General features: G+C 40.4%; 1 protein-coding gene across 5 annotated transcripts in view; it reads right to left on the minus strand.

The window, feature by feature from the left end:
• kaznb (kazrin, periplakin interacting protein b) overlaps positions 1–19,466 on the minus strand; it is a 167,046-nt gene that overhangs the window by 35,165 nt on the left and 112,415 nt on the right. For 4 of the 5 annotated variants that reach the window (XR_013491800.1, XM_033627010.2, XM_033627015.2 and 1 more), the window contains exon 5: positions 5,865–5,972. Coding sequence is in view for 4 of the 5 variants with exons in the window: in XM_033627010.2 (XP_033482901.1) it covers positions 5,865–5,972 (108 nt within the window). In the remaining variant the exon portion in view is untranslated. Of the gene's footprint in view, positions 1–2,943; positions 3,252–5,864; positions 5,973–19,466 lie in introns of those variants that run through there. The other variant, XM_033627014.2, reaches the window with a different exon arrangement.

The raw sequence follows: 19,466 nt of genomic DNA on the forward strand, positions 1-19,466 counted from the left end.
CTTGATTAGCTTGGGGTAGCTGCAGCTCACACAGAGACTGAAGAGAAATTATACTAAAAGACAAAACAACAAAATGATGCTCTATATGGAGATGTGCCACATGTTGTCTCTTATAGTTGTGGTGAAGGACTTCACAACGAAGCTGTGAGAGTGAAGCTTATAGTGATGGTACCATCTGTCTGCTGCAGAGCAATCGGTCAAACTCATTATCTTCTGCAGTTTGGAGTGGTGACCTCAGGGTGCAGAGTACATCAGCCGCAGTAGGAGTCACGCAAACCCCAGTGGAACCAAACTCATCTCTATTCATTCATAAACCACCACGACACACGAGTGCATATGAACGTGTAGACACACACACACACACACACACACACACACACAAACCTGTGTGACATCCAGGCAAAAAATAAAGATGACTAACTGTAACAGAAGACTCCCCATGAGATTCAATAGACCTCAAATAGGCCAGCTTCTCTGAACAGCCTGAATCAACCATAGTGTATCTTCACATCCTGGATAATATCTGGTTCCTACATTCACTCAAACATAAGAGCCAATGCAGATATTATTGTCCCTCAGTGCTATTTTCTCTCAGATTATACGAGCTTTAGTATGTCTGCTGGGCTACTGAAGTCTGTAATACTGCGCAGCACCTCACCAAATACCACTCCGTTCATGTGCAATGATTATAGAAGATTAACAGATTACCATATTATCCATATGAACATCTCATATCTAGGTCAGCATTTAGCTCTTATCATAAGGAAAACAATAAATAAGTCTCGGTTATGGAATAGATTTAAATAAATCAGCACTTAAAGGTTGAATGCCAAAGAGTCGAGGTGCAAAAATAAATCACGTAAAATAACCCACAGTGTTTATTGCTGTAAACATATGCACTGTGGTGGAGGGAGAGCTCAGATTATATTTACATAAGCAATGATAACATTTTGTAAAAAATAATGCATAAAAGTTTGGTGTTTTTTCCCCAAAATACAGAACCACAGTTTGATAGCATTTTCAGAAACATATATTTAAAATATAAAATATAAAAATACTATTATTACGTAGAATGGAACATTTTCTGGATGTCATATTGTTATATGATACATAAATTAGGACATATTGTTCGATTAATAATGTTATTATTAAAAATGCATCACATGCTGTAAGCAGCGTTTACTCCTGCAGCCTGTTGTGATTGAGCTAATTTTGACTAGTTAACATTAGAGCCAAAATGATTTGTTAATTAACTGATTAGCTGACTGCCAGAAACCTAATTAGCAGCTATTTTCATACCAGAAATCAATATTTTGTGACTTTTCGAGCGAAATGGCTGGTTCCAGCTTCCCAAATGTGAATCATTTCTTGTTTTCTCACTCTTCTACGAGAGTACATTAAATATATTTTGCGGCTGTTTGTCTCAGAAAAAAGACAGTTTAGAGCCCTTTTTGGGTTTTCTAGGCAAAACTGCATTTTCCTACTCTGCACCTTGGTCATGCAGCAATCTCCATATGTTTTCCATAAAAGATCTAAAATTATAAACACTAATATCCATCAATGAATTTAATTGCATCATAACGAATGTGGTGACAGAGACATGCGCTTGTTTTTCTTGAGAGGCCGGTTTGTTTGAACAGTTGTTGTTTTATTGTGGAATGTTTGTTTTATATGTTGTATTTGTTGCATTTTAAATGTGTTTTGATAGGCTGCTACTTAGGCCAGGTCTCTCTTGTAAAAGAGATTTTCAATCTCAATGGGAATTCCTGGTTAAATAATGGTTAAATAAATAATTTAAATTAAATAAAATGTATTTAAATTAATATAAGCTCTGGGAAGTGGGGCATTTTTCCTTATTTGCTGACATGTTATAAACCAAAAATTTATTTTATAAATCAAGAAAATAACAGGTGGATTAGGGCTGTGTTTTGGCAAGAATATTGAGATATAATATGTGTTACGATACATTGCGATATATTGTGATACAGTAAGCAAGGAGATATGTTGCAGTTTCTTAAAATCAAATTTTAGCAAAACTGTCATAGAATAAGAACACACAACCACATGCATAAAAAGATGATGTTCACTTTTTATGCAATCAGATCATTGGTATCTGCATTTGTATTTGTGTAACATGATTGTACACTTTGTTAATTTTTTTATATAATCATAGCACATGTATAAGAATATCCCTATTTAGTAGTGGCAGGAAAACCTGTATGCAACACATCTGTAACCTGTTACAATGTTTTTCACATTGGATTTGACGGATAAACTAATAAATAAGCAAAAATATATCACAATGCCTGAAACATCCAGCATCACTGCTTGTGCAATCTGAACAAAGGCAGTGACATTTGCCTACATCAGTAGCCTATAAAAAAGTGCTTGTAGGATTCTTTTGGTAAACAAAAAATGCAAAATGCAAAATACAGTTTTTGTAATTGCTACAGTGTTTGGGGGTCTGATACAGTATGACAAAACATTATGTAATCATCATCAAGTGTGTTGATGTTTTCCTAAACCCCTAAGGTAGATTAATCAATAATAAATGTAATTGTTAGTGGCACACTGTTACATACTGTTAGACTGGTAGATTATTCTATAACACTGTATTATAGTTCATAAGTGATCATATGTTTTCTAGTCTAAAGATTTCCCTCTGCACTGTGGCATGTGTGGCATGTCATGTAGCATAAAATGTAAGGCATGAGTACCTTTAAATTATACTTGAGTGCAGTACTTGAGCAGAAGGACTTTGTATGACACATATTTCTCATGACACTCAAATTCCTCTCATACAATCAGTGCAGGCAGTTTCACACACACCGTACAAACACGTGAACTTGAGCCTGCTCATACAAGCTGCTTTTATGGCCTACACTTCTCCTCCAAAACAACACCTTTCCTCCCCCTTTATCTCCTCTCCTATCTGTCACTCACCGGCCTTCCCCTCCTCCTTCTCGGACCTCATGTCCTCCTCGGCACAGGCTCCACACGGCTCCACTGTCACCTGTGGTGTGAGCTCTCATAGCAGGTGAAAAAAAAAAAAAAAGGAAACACACACACACACACACACGTATACGTACAGACCAGTGTGCACACCATTCAAACCAGCACACACAATGCACCACCACTGCCGGCCGCTCCCAGCCCAGCCTGCTGAGGCTCCACCCAGACAGGTTACTAGGAAGTCGTCCCCTGAGACACTCAGCTACATTTCCTGCTCCTTGTCTTTCCTCTGTGTGTGCCTCTCTTTCTCTCTCCCACTTTCTATGTACCTGTTCAGTGACACGCCCTGTGGCAGCAAGGACAACTTTCACCCCACGCCCACTCCTGCTTTTCATCTCTCCCTCCCAAATGTACCAATGAGGAGGAGGTGGTAGAGGAGGAGGAGGAGGAGGAGGAGGAGGAGGAGGAGGGGGGAGGGGAATACAAGCTGCACCTCAGGCCTCAGGTAATGAACAAGGTGAGTCAGTGGAGCTCTCACTCCACCTGATGGCCGAGAGCTAGCAGAGGACAGCGTGTGCAATTACACGAAGGAACAGAGAACAATCAGCCCGTCTGTATGAAAGTACTCCCTCTGAGCCCACACTGCCTTTGTAGCCTACATGAGTTTACATTACTCACTTCCCGAATGTGAATGTGTGTTTTGGCCAAAGGAGGCAGGGATGTAAACTCTGAATAAAAATGCTGCAAGTGTCAACTTCGATAGAAACGCCTGGAAAAATGGATCATGACAGCGCTGAAGTGATAGGAAGTTCATGCTTCTAACCAAACTGCTTTAGCTCTGCACACTTAGATTGGATTATTAATAAGAGCTCTCCCATGTTATCTTTAACCCTCCAGGGACGTCTCCTCCGCCTGTCTGAGTAAGGACAGTCTGTGACATGTGAGATGGGAACTCAGATGTATACGGACGGAGTAAATAAGGTTAAGGCTGGTCCGGTTTGCCTGACAGGGCTCTTTAGGCCTGAAACCCTCAGGCAGGTACAGGTGGTATGAGGAAAACAGATAGGGCTGCAGCTGAATTAATTCTGCCTGCAGAGCCCAGCTGGATATAAACTTATAATGGAATTTTTGGTTTATGAGCACTTGAGTGCCATAACTGGCATACTAAAGCACGAGCGTGGGCATAATGTGTATGAGTTTGTGTGCAAAAGAAAGACGAATTTAACCTTTTGCACTTCGAGACGTGACAACGGTTCAGAGCAAGCGTGCCATTTGTCCCGCCTGTCAGAGGCTGACACTCAGTGTTTCGGCTACCTCCACAGATCAGATGTGTCTAACCAGATACTTGTCACAAGAGGCAATGGATCTGTCAATCACGCGCTGACACCTCAAGGATTACTGCCAGGCTCATTTCTCTCTGACTGATCAGAGCTGAGACAAAAGATTGAAGCGATAACCCTCCTATAGAAGAGACACTTAATGCCTCATTAGAAGGTACATTCCAAGTGCATGTTTTTCAGCGTTGGCAATAGCTGCAGTGTTGCATTAATATCTCCCATTATTAGAACTTATGCATGCACTGATTATACCCACTTGGATTAAAATTTGAACCTGTCTGACTCCAGCTGCTTTTAACTTGTCTGAAGAGCTGCAGCATTTACATGAATAAGAAAATCTTGACCAAATGTAACAATTCATAATTCCAAGGTCATGCTGTAGCCTGCCTCTCAGCTACACTGAATCGTATTCATGGTGTTGCTTTTATCCTGACACTTCTTCAGTCTGAAATTTTCCACTCCTCAGTGTCCTTATTCTTTGGCTTAACTCCCTGTATCACTATGTCATTCATTTACTTTGCTCACATTAAAGCCAGAAGAAATCCTTAAAGGCCTTTTTTTTTTTTTTACCCTCCACTGTATTGCTCTCGCTTCTCTCAGCTGCACGCGGTTGACCTGTCAGTCTGCATTATCAGTGCTGGGGAGTGTTGATAGAGAGCCGGGACGGAGCGGCATTAAGATATTAGCTAGCCTTGAGAAAGAAGAAGAGGTGAAAAAATAGAGGAGGAGGGAGGCTGAAAGCAGTGATGGGCACGGTGGGAAGAAGGGGAACGAGTGAGGTCACCTGTCGCTGCCAATTGTTGATGGAAATGACATGAGGCTCGTCTAATAGCCGCCGAGCGGGCTGTGCTAGCTTTAAGGAGCTAGATGGGCTGAAAAGAGTGGAATTACAATTATTACGGGAATTACACTGCAGACTCCCGGGTTGGCATCAGTGTGAGAACAATGGGGAATAATAGTAGTCTTTATGACGAGAAAAAGATGGACAACAATACAGATTCAATCAGTAGACTTTATGATCAATATCTTTTGTGGTGCATGTTATTACAGGCTGGTCAGTTTGATTACCGCGCACAAGAGGCTGAGAGAGACTATTATCCCGAGCCACACAGGCTTCTCTATAAAACATTTTATTTGTCAAGCTGATGACAGTGATTGGAGAAAATAAGTGGCCTTGCTGCGATGCAATAATTGCACATTACAATACAACTCTGGAGCGATAAACTTCAATAAAGCCCCATTCAGATTAAAGCAATTTGCAAAGTAAAACGCTTTTCCCTGGCAAGAAGTCAATCATGTCTCACACAGTCTTGTGCCTCTGCGCTACGCATCAGGTGACAAAACATGTTATTTAGCTGCGATAAATCAAAGCGTGTGGTGAAGGCCCTCGTGGCCAGGTACCAAGAGCTGTTATCTGATTGTTCTCACACTCTTAGCCCGCGCAGGCCTTTGCTCCAGTGTTAACCTCCCAGTCAAGCTGACAGCTCTGTGTCTTTTAACTGCCAGGATGAATCTCCCTGCACACTTCCTGCTGTCACCAAGGCAACACCTTGTATTTTTCGAGCAACACCGTACCTTTGCCTAGTGAGCAGTCCGGGGTGCCAAAGTCCATCAGGCTGGATATCTCTGTCGGGTAGCACATGTCTGTCACCACTGTCTTCTGTCTGTGATGCACTGATGGATCTGCAGGGGGGGAAGGAAATTAACAATTAATGTAAATTCAAGATATCACATGAGCCAAATGCCTGTTCTCTCATCCAAACTTCTTATTCATATTCACACATCCAGGCTGTTATAATATGTTGAGCTGATACTAACACTGGGTGTGTGTGTGTGTGTGTGTGTGTGTGTGTGTGTGTGTGTGTGTGTGTGTGCGCAACCGTGTAGCTTTAGCAGGCCTGTTAAATCAGATGATTCATTCTGACATGATGTCAATTCGGCACGCACTCCTGAGCTCTCAGACACATTGCAAATACGAATCTGTGCTACAAATCACCGCAGTTGTCATCGCCATTTCAAAGCAATAATGAAGCACACACTGTATTAGTAATGACGCATGTATGTTTCATTATTTTGCAATGCTTGGCTGACTTTTTATTCCTTTTCGCCTTATTTTAGATCAATTCCTTTAATCTTTCCCACGTTTCCATTTCTTCGTCTCTTCTCTCCATATATTTATGTGATTCCACTATACCTCACTGACCTTTTTTTGTGCTCCATATATTCAGCTAGTGACACTGATCAAGGATGCCCGAGAGCCCGACATTTTCTTTCCTCTCACTTGATAATTTCTTGGAAGAGTTCGAGAGGAGAAACTGAGTGAGGAAGCAATCTAATTTAAAATCACCAAGGTCTCTCTGACCACTGCTTTTCCCTTCACCTTCTTCTTTTTCTAAATGTTTCACCTCCACATGTAAAGCATGAAATGCTACAAAAATTACACTGTATATTGGAGGCAGCAAGATCCTTGCGGTGGCATAAAAAAGCTTTTGTAGAGCACATACCATAGCATTACAGTGGAAATGATTTCCTCTTGAGGAGGGCTTTAGATGCTGCTATTGATCTGAAATCGTCAAACTGAAAGTAATTCTGCTGATCTCATAAATCCCTCTAACACTATAAATGTTGGATTTCATGCCAGACAAAGGCGCCTCCTGTATACGTGCAAATGCAGTGTTTAAATGAAACGTGTTTCCTAGTATAACCATTAGTACAGCAATTGCTTTCTACCCTCAGGTGCCTTATGAGCTGTACCATCTGCACAACCACTCTTCCTCAACAATGATCTCAGCTTCCCTCCTCATCTGCATATTTTGACAGTTTCAATTTCATGACCGTATGGTATTTATCTAGATCGCTGACCTTCCCCTCCCTTCTCCCCTCCTCCGTCCTCCTGACCTGTCGATAACTGTTTAGGTGTTGTTAAGCTGACCTTTTCCTCTGTCTTTAATATGGAGATTGGACAGCGGGCAGGCTCATGCTCGGCGGCTCGAAGGCTGCTTTACTTAGCACCGACAATAATGAGAGAAAGAGGCGAAGCTGCTGGCAGTCTGACAGACTCACAGACAATCTATTCCTGCACTTAGTTGAAGGTGCTGCCGCTTTGTTCACCTAGAAAAAAAGACGTCAATACATAAATTCACAGCTGTAACATACAGCCTGGTTTGAAGAGCCATTGTTTAAAAATGTCATCGCTCTTAAATGAGCAGCCTGTCAAATGAGAAGAATGAATAATGTTCATAATAATCATATGTGCTTAAATAACGAACAAGCTTCACTCTGCTACTTCACCATACTTCAGTCATCTGAACTTTTCACTGGTTTAAACGACCTCTTTTTTCCAAGAGGGGTTTGATTAGCTATGGTCCATTGTATTTCAAGGGGAAAACAGTCATTGTGTCTGTGTCAGTGCTGTAAAGCACATGAATGTGCTCTAGAGAAATATGTAACTAAAGGACAGGGCAGTATATCTGCCTCGTCTTTTGTGGCTGGTTGACCCTCTGCTGTGAGAGGTTAAAGGTCATGGCAATGATTAGGCCAAGCTGTGCATGTCTGTCTGCAACCTTACTGACAAAACCAGGCAGAACATGCAGGAGGACACACAACAGGCTAATGACTGTGACCAGCCAGTATCAATCGCAGACATCTTTTACAGTTATTTAAAATCTCATCTTTATCTCTCTATGAAATTATCCGTCCGGAAGATGGCAAATTTTCATTGGGCCTGTTGTCTGGTATCCATCCATTATCTCTAACTGTGTATCCTTCTCAGGGTCACAGGGAGCTGGAGCCAATCCCAGCTGACATTAGGCGAGAGGCAGGGTACATACTGGAGAGATCACCAGACTATCACAGAAGTGACAGACAACCATTCACGCTAACATTCATACCTACATGTTCGGGTAATTGAAAGTCGCCTAACCTGCATGTCTTTGAACTGTGGGAGGAAGCTAGAGAACCCGCAGACAACCCACGCTGCCAATTGGTGGGGTCAAGCCTGTAACCCTCTTGCTGTAAGGCGACAGCGCTAACCACTGCAACACCCTGCCGCCTGTTGTCTAACATGTTCATGTTACATAGTAATGGCTATTAAAGTCAACTGAAATGAGAAAACAAACCACGTTTGCACCCAAAAGTCATGCCAAATTGATATATATTTTTTATTTTATTTTATTTTTTTTCAATTTTACATTTTTGAAGGAAAGAAAAACATATTTTTGCTGATATGTCCTGAAATGTGCCATAAGTGAGGCCTCTCGAGGTGCAAGCTGTTACGCGTGTTGACTGACAGTTGAGCTGTTGGTCTGATATTGTGAGCCACTCTCTCGGGATGAGCGACCCGTGAAATAAATGTGTTTTAAATTGATGTGTCTCCTTCTGTCGGATGGGAATATCTATCAAAATGGACTACCTTGGAAATAAGGAAGCTCACTTTGTATTTCTATATTTGTATTATCTTGTCCATGTTATCTGATGGATAACTCCACCAAAAATAAAAACCTAGTTTCACAGACCTTTCTACAACAGATGATTTGTCATAATAGGAGGAGCACAGGTGTATTTAATAAAAGTAATAATGGCTGAATTCTGCGTAGTGGAGGTCCTGGTATTGTGAGTGCAAGCTTACAGGGACACTTGATTGAAGCAAAAGTAAGAGCTCCCCTGAAACCATGATTAGTTAAATTTTGGGGGTTTCTGAAATGTTGCCAATATGCCATTTTTGCAATGCATCATGTGTAAATCAGGTTATTATTGATGTATGATTCATGCATGAAGGTGAGTCATCGCTAATTCAGTTTAATAAAGATACCACGCGCATGCTATGTATCCGTGTGGAGGTGTGATGTGGTCATTAACAGATTATTATATACCAAAATTGCTGACATAAAGCAAGTAGGCAGATACAAATGTTTCTGTGCAACAAGAGTCACAGTCAGGCTTCTCTTAGCTTGTGAGCCAGCGATCCATCAGCGTCACAGTTATGCTGCTGTGAGGACAGCGACAACACTACGTGATGCAAATACGATAAAAAACAAAACACATTTTGATTGACTTTATGCAAATAAGTTCTTCAGCTGCAGAGATGGATTCCCGGTGACACACCCACTGGTGAATGCCAAGATAGGGGAACCTTAGTACGACTAAAAATATTAAATGTAAATGTCTCCCTTTTGGTTATTGTGTTATTTTCCTCGGAGGAGAAAACAAGATATCTCATTTACAAAGCAGATCTATATCGCTGTAGCAAAAATATGCATTTTCATTATCATTTCAGTTTGACTAAAAAGTGCTCTTGTAATCTTTTTAAAAATTAATGAGACTTTATTACAGGCAACAAGGGAATATACAGCCCTGACAGCATCACAAGGGAAAACACCCAGTTATTAATGAGAATATGCTAAGAGTGTGTGACTGCAGAAACACCCACGGGTGTGGCAGGAAGTCAAAAAGGCTATCCAAACATCTGAGACAACTTCCCTTCCTGGCAGCACTCAGCTGAGGGATGCATATGACATGTATGGGACATGATGGGAAGAGGAGACAAACACTCCGTGGGAGTCGGACTGGGTATTCAAGCATAAATAGGAGGCAACTATCATTGGTGTGCAGACAGCTCATCACTGCCCACCCTTAGCCAACCTTTAATTACACTGGCATTCAGTCCGTCATGCAGGCAGCAGACACATTCATTCCTGTATCAGTCATCGCACCGGAAAGGAGGGAAACATCACCATGTTACTGTGGATTCACAACACCCTGAAACACACAGCCCTGCTGAGTGCAATAACGCGGCCGTATGTGGTGTATCATCCTGAGAGACAAACATGTATGGGTACCACTTAAAACAATTTAGAATAGCTGGATACATGCTGTAATTACCAGGCCGTGTGTGTCTGTGTGTGTGTGTCTGTGTGTGTGTAAGAGAGCAGGCTAGCTCTGAGAGGTGATTGACTATCAGAGCAGTCTTTGCAGAACAAAAGGTCACTGTAGTGTTTATTATTTCCACATATTCTCTACTACTAAAAGGTTTGGGGAGGGGAGCTAGTGATGACTGGGAGTTGTTTTGCACACTAAAATACAGCAATTTATGGCCTCGGCAACAGATACTGAGGAGTATTTTTTTTGTTAATTGCTTATTTTGTGTACTTAAAAGAGATATATGGAAAAAGGAAGCATTAGAAGAAAAGCAGTGGTGAAAAGCTTAGAGACAGTTCACCCCAAATTCAAGAATACATATTTTTCTTCTTACCTATAGTGCTATTTATCAACCTGGATTGTTTTGGTGTGAGTTGCAGAGTGTTGGAGATATCAAAAAATACACTTGAAAGACTCAACATCAATGTCTCTTTTCAGAAATCATGACCTGATTACTCAAGATAATCCACAGACCTTGGGGCGGATTTGGTAGAGCGAATCGTCCACCAGTTGGAAGATCAGCAGTTCAATCCCTGGCTCCTCCAGCCTGCATGTTGAAGTATCCTTGAGCAAGATACAAAACCCCAAATTGCTCCCAATGGCTGTTCCATTGGTGTGTGAGTGTGTCATCCTATATGGCAGCCTCGGCCACCAGTGTATGAATGTGTGTGTGAATGTGACTAGAAGTGTAAAAAAGCGCTTTGAGTGATCGGATGACTACCGAACCCACCGAACAAGTGCAGGTGCATTTTGTTGTGAGCAGTTTCTTGTAGGAACTCCTTTCTGTTGTCTGAACTACACCTGCCAACTGTATCACCACTCAGAAGGAAGTGTGCATCTACTCATGTACAAGAGGCTTGTGCTCATAATAGCGCAAGATGTAAACATTAATGGCGTCCTCCTCGGTTGAGCTGTAATGTTAGCTAGCTCGGTAGCGCTAGGTAAGGTAGCAGCAGATGCATGCTTCCTTCTGCACTGTGATATTTTTGGTGGGTGTAATTTGGTAGAAAGAAAATAGTTCCAACATGAAAAAGCTCACAAACAAAGGTCTGTGGATTATCTTGAGTAACTGGGTCATGATTTTTGGAGAGAGAGAGATTGATGTTGAGTCTTTCAAGTGTATTTTTTGGCACTTTGAGCACCACGAGCCGAGTGCCATCTAGTTCCATTATATTGGAGAGAAAGCAGACGTTTCTACAGCAGATATCTCCTACACTTGGCAACTCACACCAAAACAATCTAGACTGATAAAAAGCACTAAGAGAAAAAACAAAAAAGAAAAGAAAAGAAACTAAAAGAAAAAAATCTTGGATTTTGGGTTGAAAAGTCCTTTTAAGTAACGTTGGGACAAAAAAAGAGTTGAGATGTTTTATTGGAAAATGACTTGTTTTAATCCTAAAATTTAAAGCCCCGAAGAGTTTAACCATTTTCTGTGGTACACAGTAATTATTCCCCATTGGCATGACAATAAGCATGGTGTTCAAAGTCCTATTTTTTCCTCCATTTAAATTGGCACGACATAATGTGAGAAGAATTTGAAACACTATCTAAATGGAATTTCACAGCAGCTGCAACAGTGAATACATTAACAAAGCTAAATGATGTGATGCCTTTTGGGTTTCTAACCTTTGGCACAAGACGGAGCCAGGAAACCTCGCCTGGTTACATAAGACAATGGGATTGAGTTCGCTTGAGATATTTAGTGCTTGAATATTTCACAAGGGAGATTGCTCATCCCTGACCCTGACGCTTACAGGTCGCTTCTGGTATTATCAGGCAAAGACACATGGAGCTCATCCAAATCCCAGCGAACACAACGCTGACAAGGCACTCCCACAGCACAATGCATCTCCACTGGTAGGTATCATTAGCAGCCTTTGACACAGATGGCAACAATGAATTAGAAACAAAGTTCCTTTCTGATGGAGCGAGATATGAAATCAAAATATTGTGTAAAACAGAAATGACAAATTGAAGCCTCCATAAACACAGGCTGTAAACGTGTCAAATAATTATTTAACAACAGCGGTGAAATACTTTGGGGGAAAGTTGACTTAGTATTCAGCACGCTCTTTACACCATAAGAAAAGCAACAGATAGATTTCTCCTCTGGGACACACTGAAAGTGCGACTATATGCTGTATATCAAAGGTCGAGCTGTCACAACTCTATTATACAACCCAAACATGCAGCCAAAACACTGCAGCAAAATGTCATCCCTCCAATATTTTTCTTCGCCTGGAGCTGAAAACTTACTGTCTATTAATCTGTGTTTATAATCATACGTGACACAGTGAATCAATACTCCCAGTGCTCACAGAACATTAGGCCTGAAAGGCTGCTCCAAGGCTGCTGTGATCCATAGCCTCTGGAAGCTGTCTGTGTGCTGCCGTTAAGAGCACAACAGCAGCCTGCCCCGAGGAAACGCACAAAAAAAAAAAAGCCTGTTCAGGGACACATCCATTACATCAATGAGGAGAAATTGCTTGAGGAAGACGAGTGTCCAGGGTTACCGGTGTTATGGCTGGTGTTGCTCAGCTCAGCAGTCTGCGGTTATGTTGCATTTCTCTCGCTGAACAAAATGGAAAAAGAAAGGATTTTTAAAAAGCAACATGTATGGAGGTGGAGTGTGCCGAGCGATACTCACAAACCTCAGGAAGCGCTGTTCGGTGTTGTTAAACTGTAACTGCAGAATTTTCATTACAGGACTGAGAGATGGGCGATAAGAAAATATATTCTGTGATGATATAAATGTTTCCATACCGTTTATGAGGGGCTGTTATCCGTTTAATGTCTCAGGATGTATCAGGCTGTTGTGGCTAATGTTGCAAATCACTGAAAAGAACAGTTTTATGGCAACAGTGGGTTTTTGAATCAAAGTGATAAAGTTTAGTGATTTGTCACTTATCCAGTTCACTGGATTAGAACAAAACAGACATTACCATCTGGTTATTTTATAAAAAAAGGACTGTAAGAAAATTATTGGAGTGGTGAGAGAGGCTGAACCATATTTCCATTTGGCAGATGCATTTGTCCAGCGCAACATATGAATGACGTACAATCCATTTTCACTTTCTAAAAAAAAAAAAAAAAAAAAACATGGCAGGTTATTGATGTTTTCTTTGCTCCTGACTTTAATAAACTAGAACACCCTACCTTTCATGTCTTAAAGGTCCACTGTGTAGGATTTATTTATTGGCAGAAATGGCATATAATATCCATAACTATGTTTTCATTGGTGTATAATCACCTGAAAATAAGAATTTGTTGTGTTTCTGTTACATTAGAATGAGCTGTCTATATCTACATAAGAAACGGGTCCTCTTCCACAGAGTCTGCATTAGATAGGGCCATTATCGTTTTCACTACAGCCACCATAGTTCTCCTACAGTATATGCTTGGCACACAGGAGAAGTTTCAGTCGGCTGCAATCTGCAACCTCACCACTAGATGCCACTAAATCCTTCACACTGGACCTTTAATGAGACTTCTAACATACACATTAATAAAACTCTGATACAGAGACAAAACTGAGTTTGGTAAAGTGCACCTTTATGAACCATGGAGCAAGTGAAGTTAATCTTTTCGGTGTTGCGTTTTTATGTAACTTTAGGTATTTGTGTAACTATTAACTATATTGCAAAGGATAGCTGTGAGGATGGGGACTATGGAGTGAATGATTCCAGCCAGAAAGTAGGGTTTGAGAGGATACTTAAATCTCCAAATGCAGGAAGTTTACAACACTGACACTAAGTGTGTGGTTCTGAAAATTAACAAAGGAAAAATATCTTTAATCTACAAAATACACATTCACAATCTTTAAACCATTCCATCTACACTTCCTCCTTTAAACAAGTCTAATAAACAACTCTCCACTCACAATAAGATTACAAGTGGTACTCAGAGAAGTTATTAAGAGAGCTAATTAACGTAACCTAAATGAGCGATCATCTAAGCCACCACATCTCCTGATGCAGCACTTCATTAAGAAAGCAAACCCTAAAATACACAAATGCAGGCATGTTAACCGAAATTAAACTTGCTGTACAGTTTGAGAAACATGGGCGGATTCTCACCTTAATCACTCACGCACACACACACATTAAAAGATGTTGATTGTTCATGCTGAACTTAATTGCAGAGCTCTCACTGCTGAACTGAACTGAACTCATGCGGACGATGCACATGTCTGTGTGCTTGTTGGCGGGTGCTCTGAGGGCTTTTGTACATTGGCTGATACAAAAATTAAATGCAGACTGTGAGAAAAGAGGTGCTCTCCCAGAACCTCAGATTACTTTATCTTTCAGCCAAAAGAAAAATTAAAATCCCCTCTCCCACCTGATTATTTTCATACAGTCCCTAAACTGTTTCTACATTTATTTTGCGGAAAGTATCACAACATATATACTGATATAAAATTACGATGGTAAAGGCTTTATGTATGTCACATCGTAACATTTCAACCCAATTAAATTGCCAAATAAATTATGTCAGAAGAAAATGGCCAGCCTGGTCTCACTCCCAACTGGTAAAATACCGATGTTTGGTCAGTGGCCCTCGGCATCAGATACCGACGCACAGAGGCAACACTAGTGTCAGTATGAGACGCACAGTGTGGCTGCAGTCTCTGATGCTGCGTAGTTTAAAGAGCGAAAGATTAAGCTCAAGGTGGGTGGAAGATGAGGTGGATGGGTCAACTCTGGACTTTCACCTGGAAACCTGCTGTTTGTGTCCCATGTGAAACCAAAAGTCAGTTAAATTATTTTAATTACAATGTAATGTGCGAGTATGTGTAGCATACTACTGTACACTAGTGAGGTGTGTCACGTGACATTTGCCATATTAAATACTTTTTTTTCTTAACCTAACCATGTGCTTTTGTTGCTTAGGCCTAAGGTAGTAAACGTAAAAATGCAGAATTTTACCTATGTTGTAAATAAAAAATAAAAAAAACTGTACGCATACAACAAGCAGAAACTATATACTATTTTCTATTATTTTCCTATTTTTCATTATTATTCTATATGTTTATTTTGAGAAGACACAATACATGTAGCTTCGTCCCTGAACGTCCATAACTGGCACAGAGGGAGTACCTAGAGTGTCATCTTCTGACAAGCAGGGCCGCTACTGGGATGAGAATTTGTTGAAATGGTGGGGTTATAATCATCCAAAACAACACTGGCACATTAACTGGAAAGATAAATTTGTGAGCGCTGCTATGGAGGAACATCATTACTGTATTTAATATAAGTACATGGGGACTTTTTAATCAGTATCCTCTGAATCACTAATTCAGTATCACATGCCACACATGCTCAAAACAATACCAGCCATGCAGAGCTCTACACTGTGATTAAACTGAGAGACGTTGTTATGCTGAAACCGAAACAGCTGAGGGGCTGAAGAGCAGAGAAGTACCTCAGTTGATTATTCATAACAACACCACCAGGAAAACAAGGTTATGGGATGACGCCTAACCTTGGATGCTGTAGTTATGCATCATCCCATATGACTGGTATGATGATCTACGCTGGCTGATGAATAATCGCAGTGGGGCTGACCTGCTAAACTGGAGTAGTACGGGACTATAGAGCTTAACAATAAGCAAGCTGTGTACAACTATAAAAAAAAATTGCATCAATCCTTCTCGCTGGCCACCGTATAGATATAGACATAGGGCAGATGTAGGACAGTACAGCAAGCATTTGTAATCATCATCATTGAGGCTCAACCAGTGAAAAACGTGGAATCCATTATGGCCTAGATAATAAATGTTTCTGTAACCCTGCAGGATTAGCTACCGCTGCTCATATACTAGTTAATCCAGCACAGCCTCCTCCAAGAGCACCACAGTGCGCTTAAGGTTCAGTTGGACTGACTGTCCTCTGCCACAGAGTTGGAGAACACATTCATAACATCAGGTTGGATTTTTTTGTATAAGCAGCTACAGTTTAGTGCTCAGACAGTCAGACAGACAGAAAAGATGTTCGAGCAACTACAAGACATTTATATAAAGCATACTTTAAAATGCATAAGCAAAGAAGACTGCAGTATAGTCCTGGAAAATTACACCAATATTAAGTTAATGAAAGTACTTATATGCCATCTTTGAAACATCATGAATTGGGATGGGACTTATGCTATAATTGATACCAATCCCATTAGATTCTGCTTAGCGGTCCAATTCAATATTGATTCAATTATTGATTCCTGATCAATTTTCTGTGAGAAATAAAGTAGATCTTCACAGGTTTTCAGCGTCAGCAAAACTGTTTTATTATTTCTGAGTTTAAACACAGTGTAGATGAAATAAGAGAATATCTGTACAGCATTAATTTTCATTTAGGCTTTTTAAGTCTGCTTAAAAATCTGCTCAGCCTGCCTGTGTGACGTGCATGGTATAATAACACAGGATATTTACCCTGGTCATGGGACATGCTGCTCAGTTGGAAAGCAGTGGCACTCGTTCCACCCTGTCTCCTAGAAATAACGTTTGCATGTTACTAAACTGGTTTCTTAATTATGTTGTTGTGGCAACATAATAGTGTTTGCTTACCTTTAAAGCAAGAAAACACTTAAGTCATGTACCGCAGTGATTTTCAAACCTTTTGTACACACTAAAGAGCAAAAGCCAAAATCTCAAGGCTCACCTGTATTTATGCTGGTGCACAACAGCCTCTATAGCATGTGTTACCACTCTTATCACTGACAAAATTATTCAAGAATTCATTTAACACTTTTTAAAATTACATTAAAGCACCAATAACACATCCATTTAAATGGGAAATAATGTAAGATAATGTGATGTGTCACACACTTAAAATTCCCACGCCTGAAAGGCAACAAATAGGTTCCCCTTGAAGGTTTTTTAAATTAAATTAAATCAAATCACATTTTTCAGCTAGAGTTTGCCTCTTTATTAGGAAATGGGTGTGCACAACATACTAGTACAGTCAATTAAAAATTCATTCATAACTTTTTGTATAGGGCCAGTTGAATATTGCAATAATAATATGTGGTTATCACAAAATCCCACGGCACACCAAGATTTGCATCACGGCACACCAGTATACTGCAGCACACCATTTGAGAACCACTAATGAACCGTATATGCTTCGGTAGGAGGTGGTTGGGAAGGATGGGGGGTCGTACAAAGTGCAGGATTTGGACACCAGAACTTCCACACTCCAGACTCCTATCTTAGGTTTAGGCGACAAAAGCACTTTGGTTAAGGTTAGGGTAAGATGATTTCAGTTAGATGTTAATCAGGGTGTCTACAGGTTTCAGACATTTAATTTCAATGCTTTTAAGACCCTGTCGAGACACCTTTTTACCAAATTTAGGACAGATTTCTGGTCAAATCATGTTTTACTTATTTAAGCATCACATGTAAGCACTGCAGGTACATGTAAGTAGCAAATAAGTGGTCTTGTGCAGAGGTAGGTGTTATGTAGGAATATGGTTATTAGAGTGATTTAAGTCAATCTACATTTTGCCAACAGGAAAGTGCAAGTATGAAGTAAAATAACAGCATTATAGTTTTTTTTAAAGAACATTAAACTAAACATTAGAAATGTGAACTTTTACAAAGAGAGGCTTCACTAATTCTAAAAAAAAAGACATTAAAAATGGATAAATGAAATAAGATAAAATGTCTGCAGGAGTTAAGCTCTCACAAATTCAAATTCAAATTTAAGACTATTTAATGACTTTTGAGGCCTTATTGTTGTAACATTGAATTTAAGACATTTTAGGACTTTTTAAGGACCTGTAGACACTTTGTTAATAAAAAAGGTAATAAAAAATAGGCCTAATGCTGTCGTCACTATGAGTGACTGATACTGTATTGCTAGATTGCCTATTTTGGAGGAGACAACTAAATTACATTGTCAGTGAACATTTGGCTGATACGTTCAGTATCAACATCTTTGTGACTTGCCAGGTACATTAATCAGCAACATTTCCTCATTATAGAATACATCATTTACTCAGCATTGCATTTCCCCCAAAGTGTATTTGCTGTTTCAAATTAGTTGTATATGAAAATAATTTCTCTGTTGCCATCTTTTTTGTAAAATGAAGCCACACTTTGGAATGTTTCTTCATCTCTGTTATGACTACTTGCTGCAAGTTTCCAGCAGCACAGACGCATGAGTTTGAATTCATTGCTTTGCACTGCGCAACTCTCAGAGAAGCATGCCAGCACTGATAAAAGAAACTGATAAGCTTAGAGACATGTGATTCCAATGGTTTGGGCAATTTGAAACTGGCTCTTAAATTGAACTGGGTCTTGATTCCCACCCCGAGTCATAAATGCTGTAGTAGCCTCACAGTTAAAATCTTTACCAAACTTGGCTGCATATGCATGTACACAACCGCACAATACACAAAGATACACACAAAATCCCTCTTGTACTCACACACACACCCATGTGAGATTCTGCACACACACACACACACACACACACACACACACACACACGCACAGACTTTCTGTTCATCTGGTTGATACTGTGGGTCACAGCTGGTCATTGCAAGGCATCATCTGCCCTGCCATAACCCATAGGCTTTGCCGGACCAGGAAAGCTAGATGAGGGCGGATTTAAACTGAAGATTAAGCAGGGAAAAAAATCTGCTTGGAAGAAATCCAGCACTGACACAACTAAAAAATTTTCTCCAGCTCCTTTTGCCAAGGCCTTTCCTGCCTTCGGTAAAAAAGCTGCGATGATGAAAGCAGCGGGCCTGACCTCGGCTCTTTAACATTGTCCGAGTGTGAGGAAACATTTGGAAAATGCAGGATATTTTGCTGACCTCTATTGCCTTATGGGTCTAGGAATTGATTAACACTCTTTTCACACATGCCAGTCCTGCCACGCCTGTCCCAGCTGCCTCTGCAGAATCCAGGAGGGACCCTCTTCTCTCTGTCTGGACAGCAGGACTAGGACAAAGGACAGACTGGGCATTATCTGTAAAACAGCTAGAGGGCGAGTCTTGGTTGCAAATGGCCAAGAAGCTTTGTTTTTTAAATCTTTTTCCACCCTGGTCCTCACAAGCACAAGGTGAATTAATTGTTTGTTTGTGAGGTAAAGAAAAGTTTGTGAGGAAAAAGGAGTAGCAGCTCAAAAAGTATCACAATAATGAAAGATTAAACGGCTCCAGTGGGAGAGCAGAGCCCTTTCTCCAGGGGAAACCTTCACTACTCATCAAGCCGAATAATACAACATAGTAAGCAACCCTTGAAGTCAGTGGTGGGCGTAA

The sequence above is a fragment of the Epinephelus lanceolatus genome, chromosome 1 (assembly GCF_041903045.1).
Source record: "Epinephelus lanceolatus isolate andai-2023 chromosome 1, ASM4190304v1, whole genome shotgun sequence".
NCBI lineage: Eukaryota > Metazoa > Chordata > Actinopteri > Perciformes > Serranidae > Epinephelus > Epinephelus lanceolatus.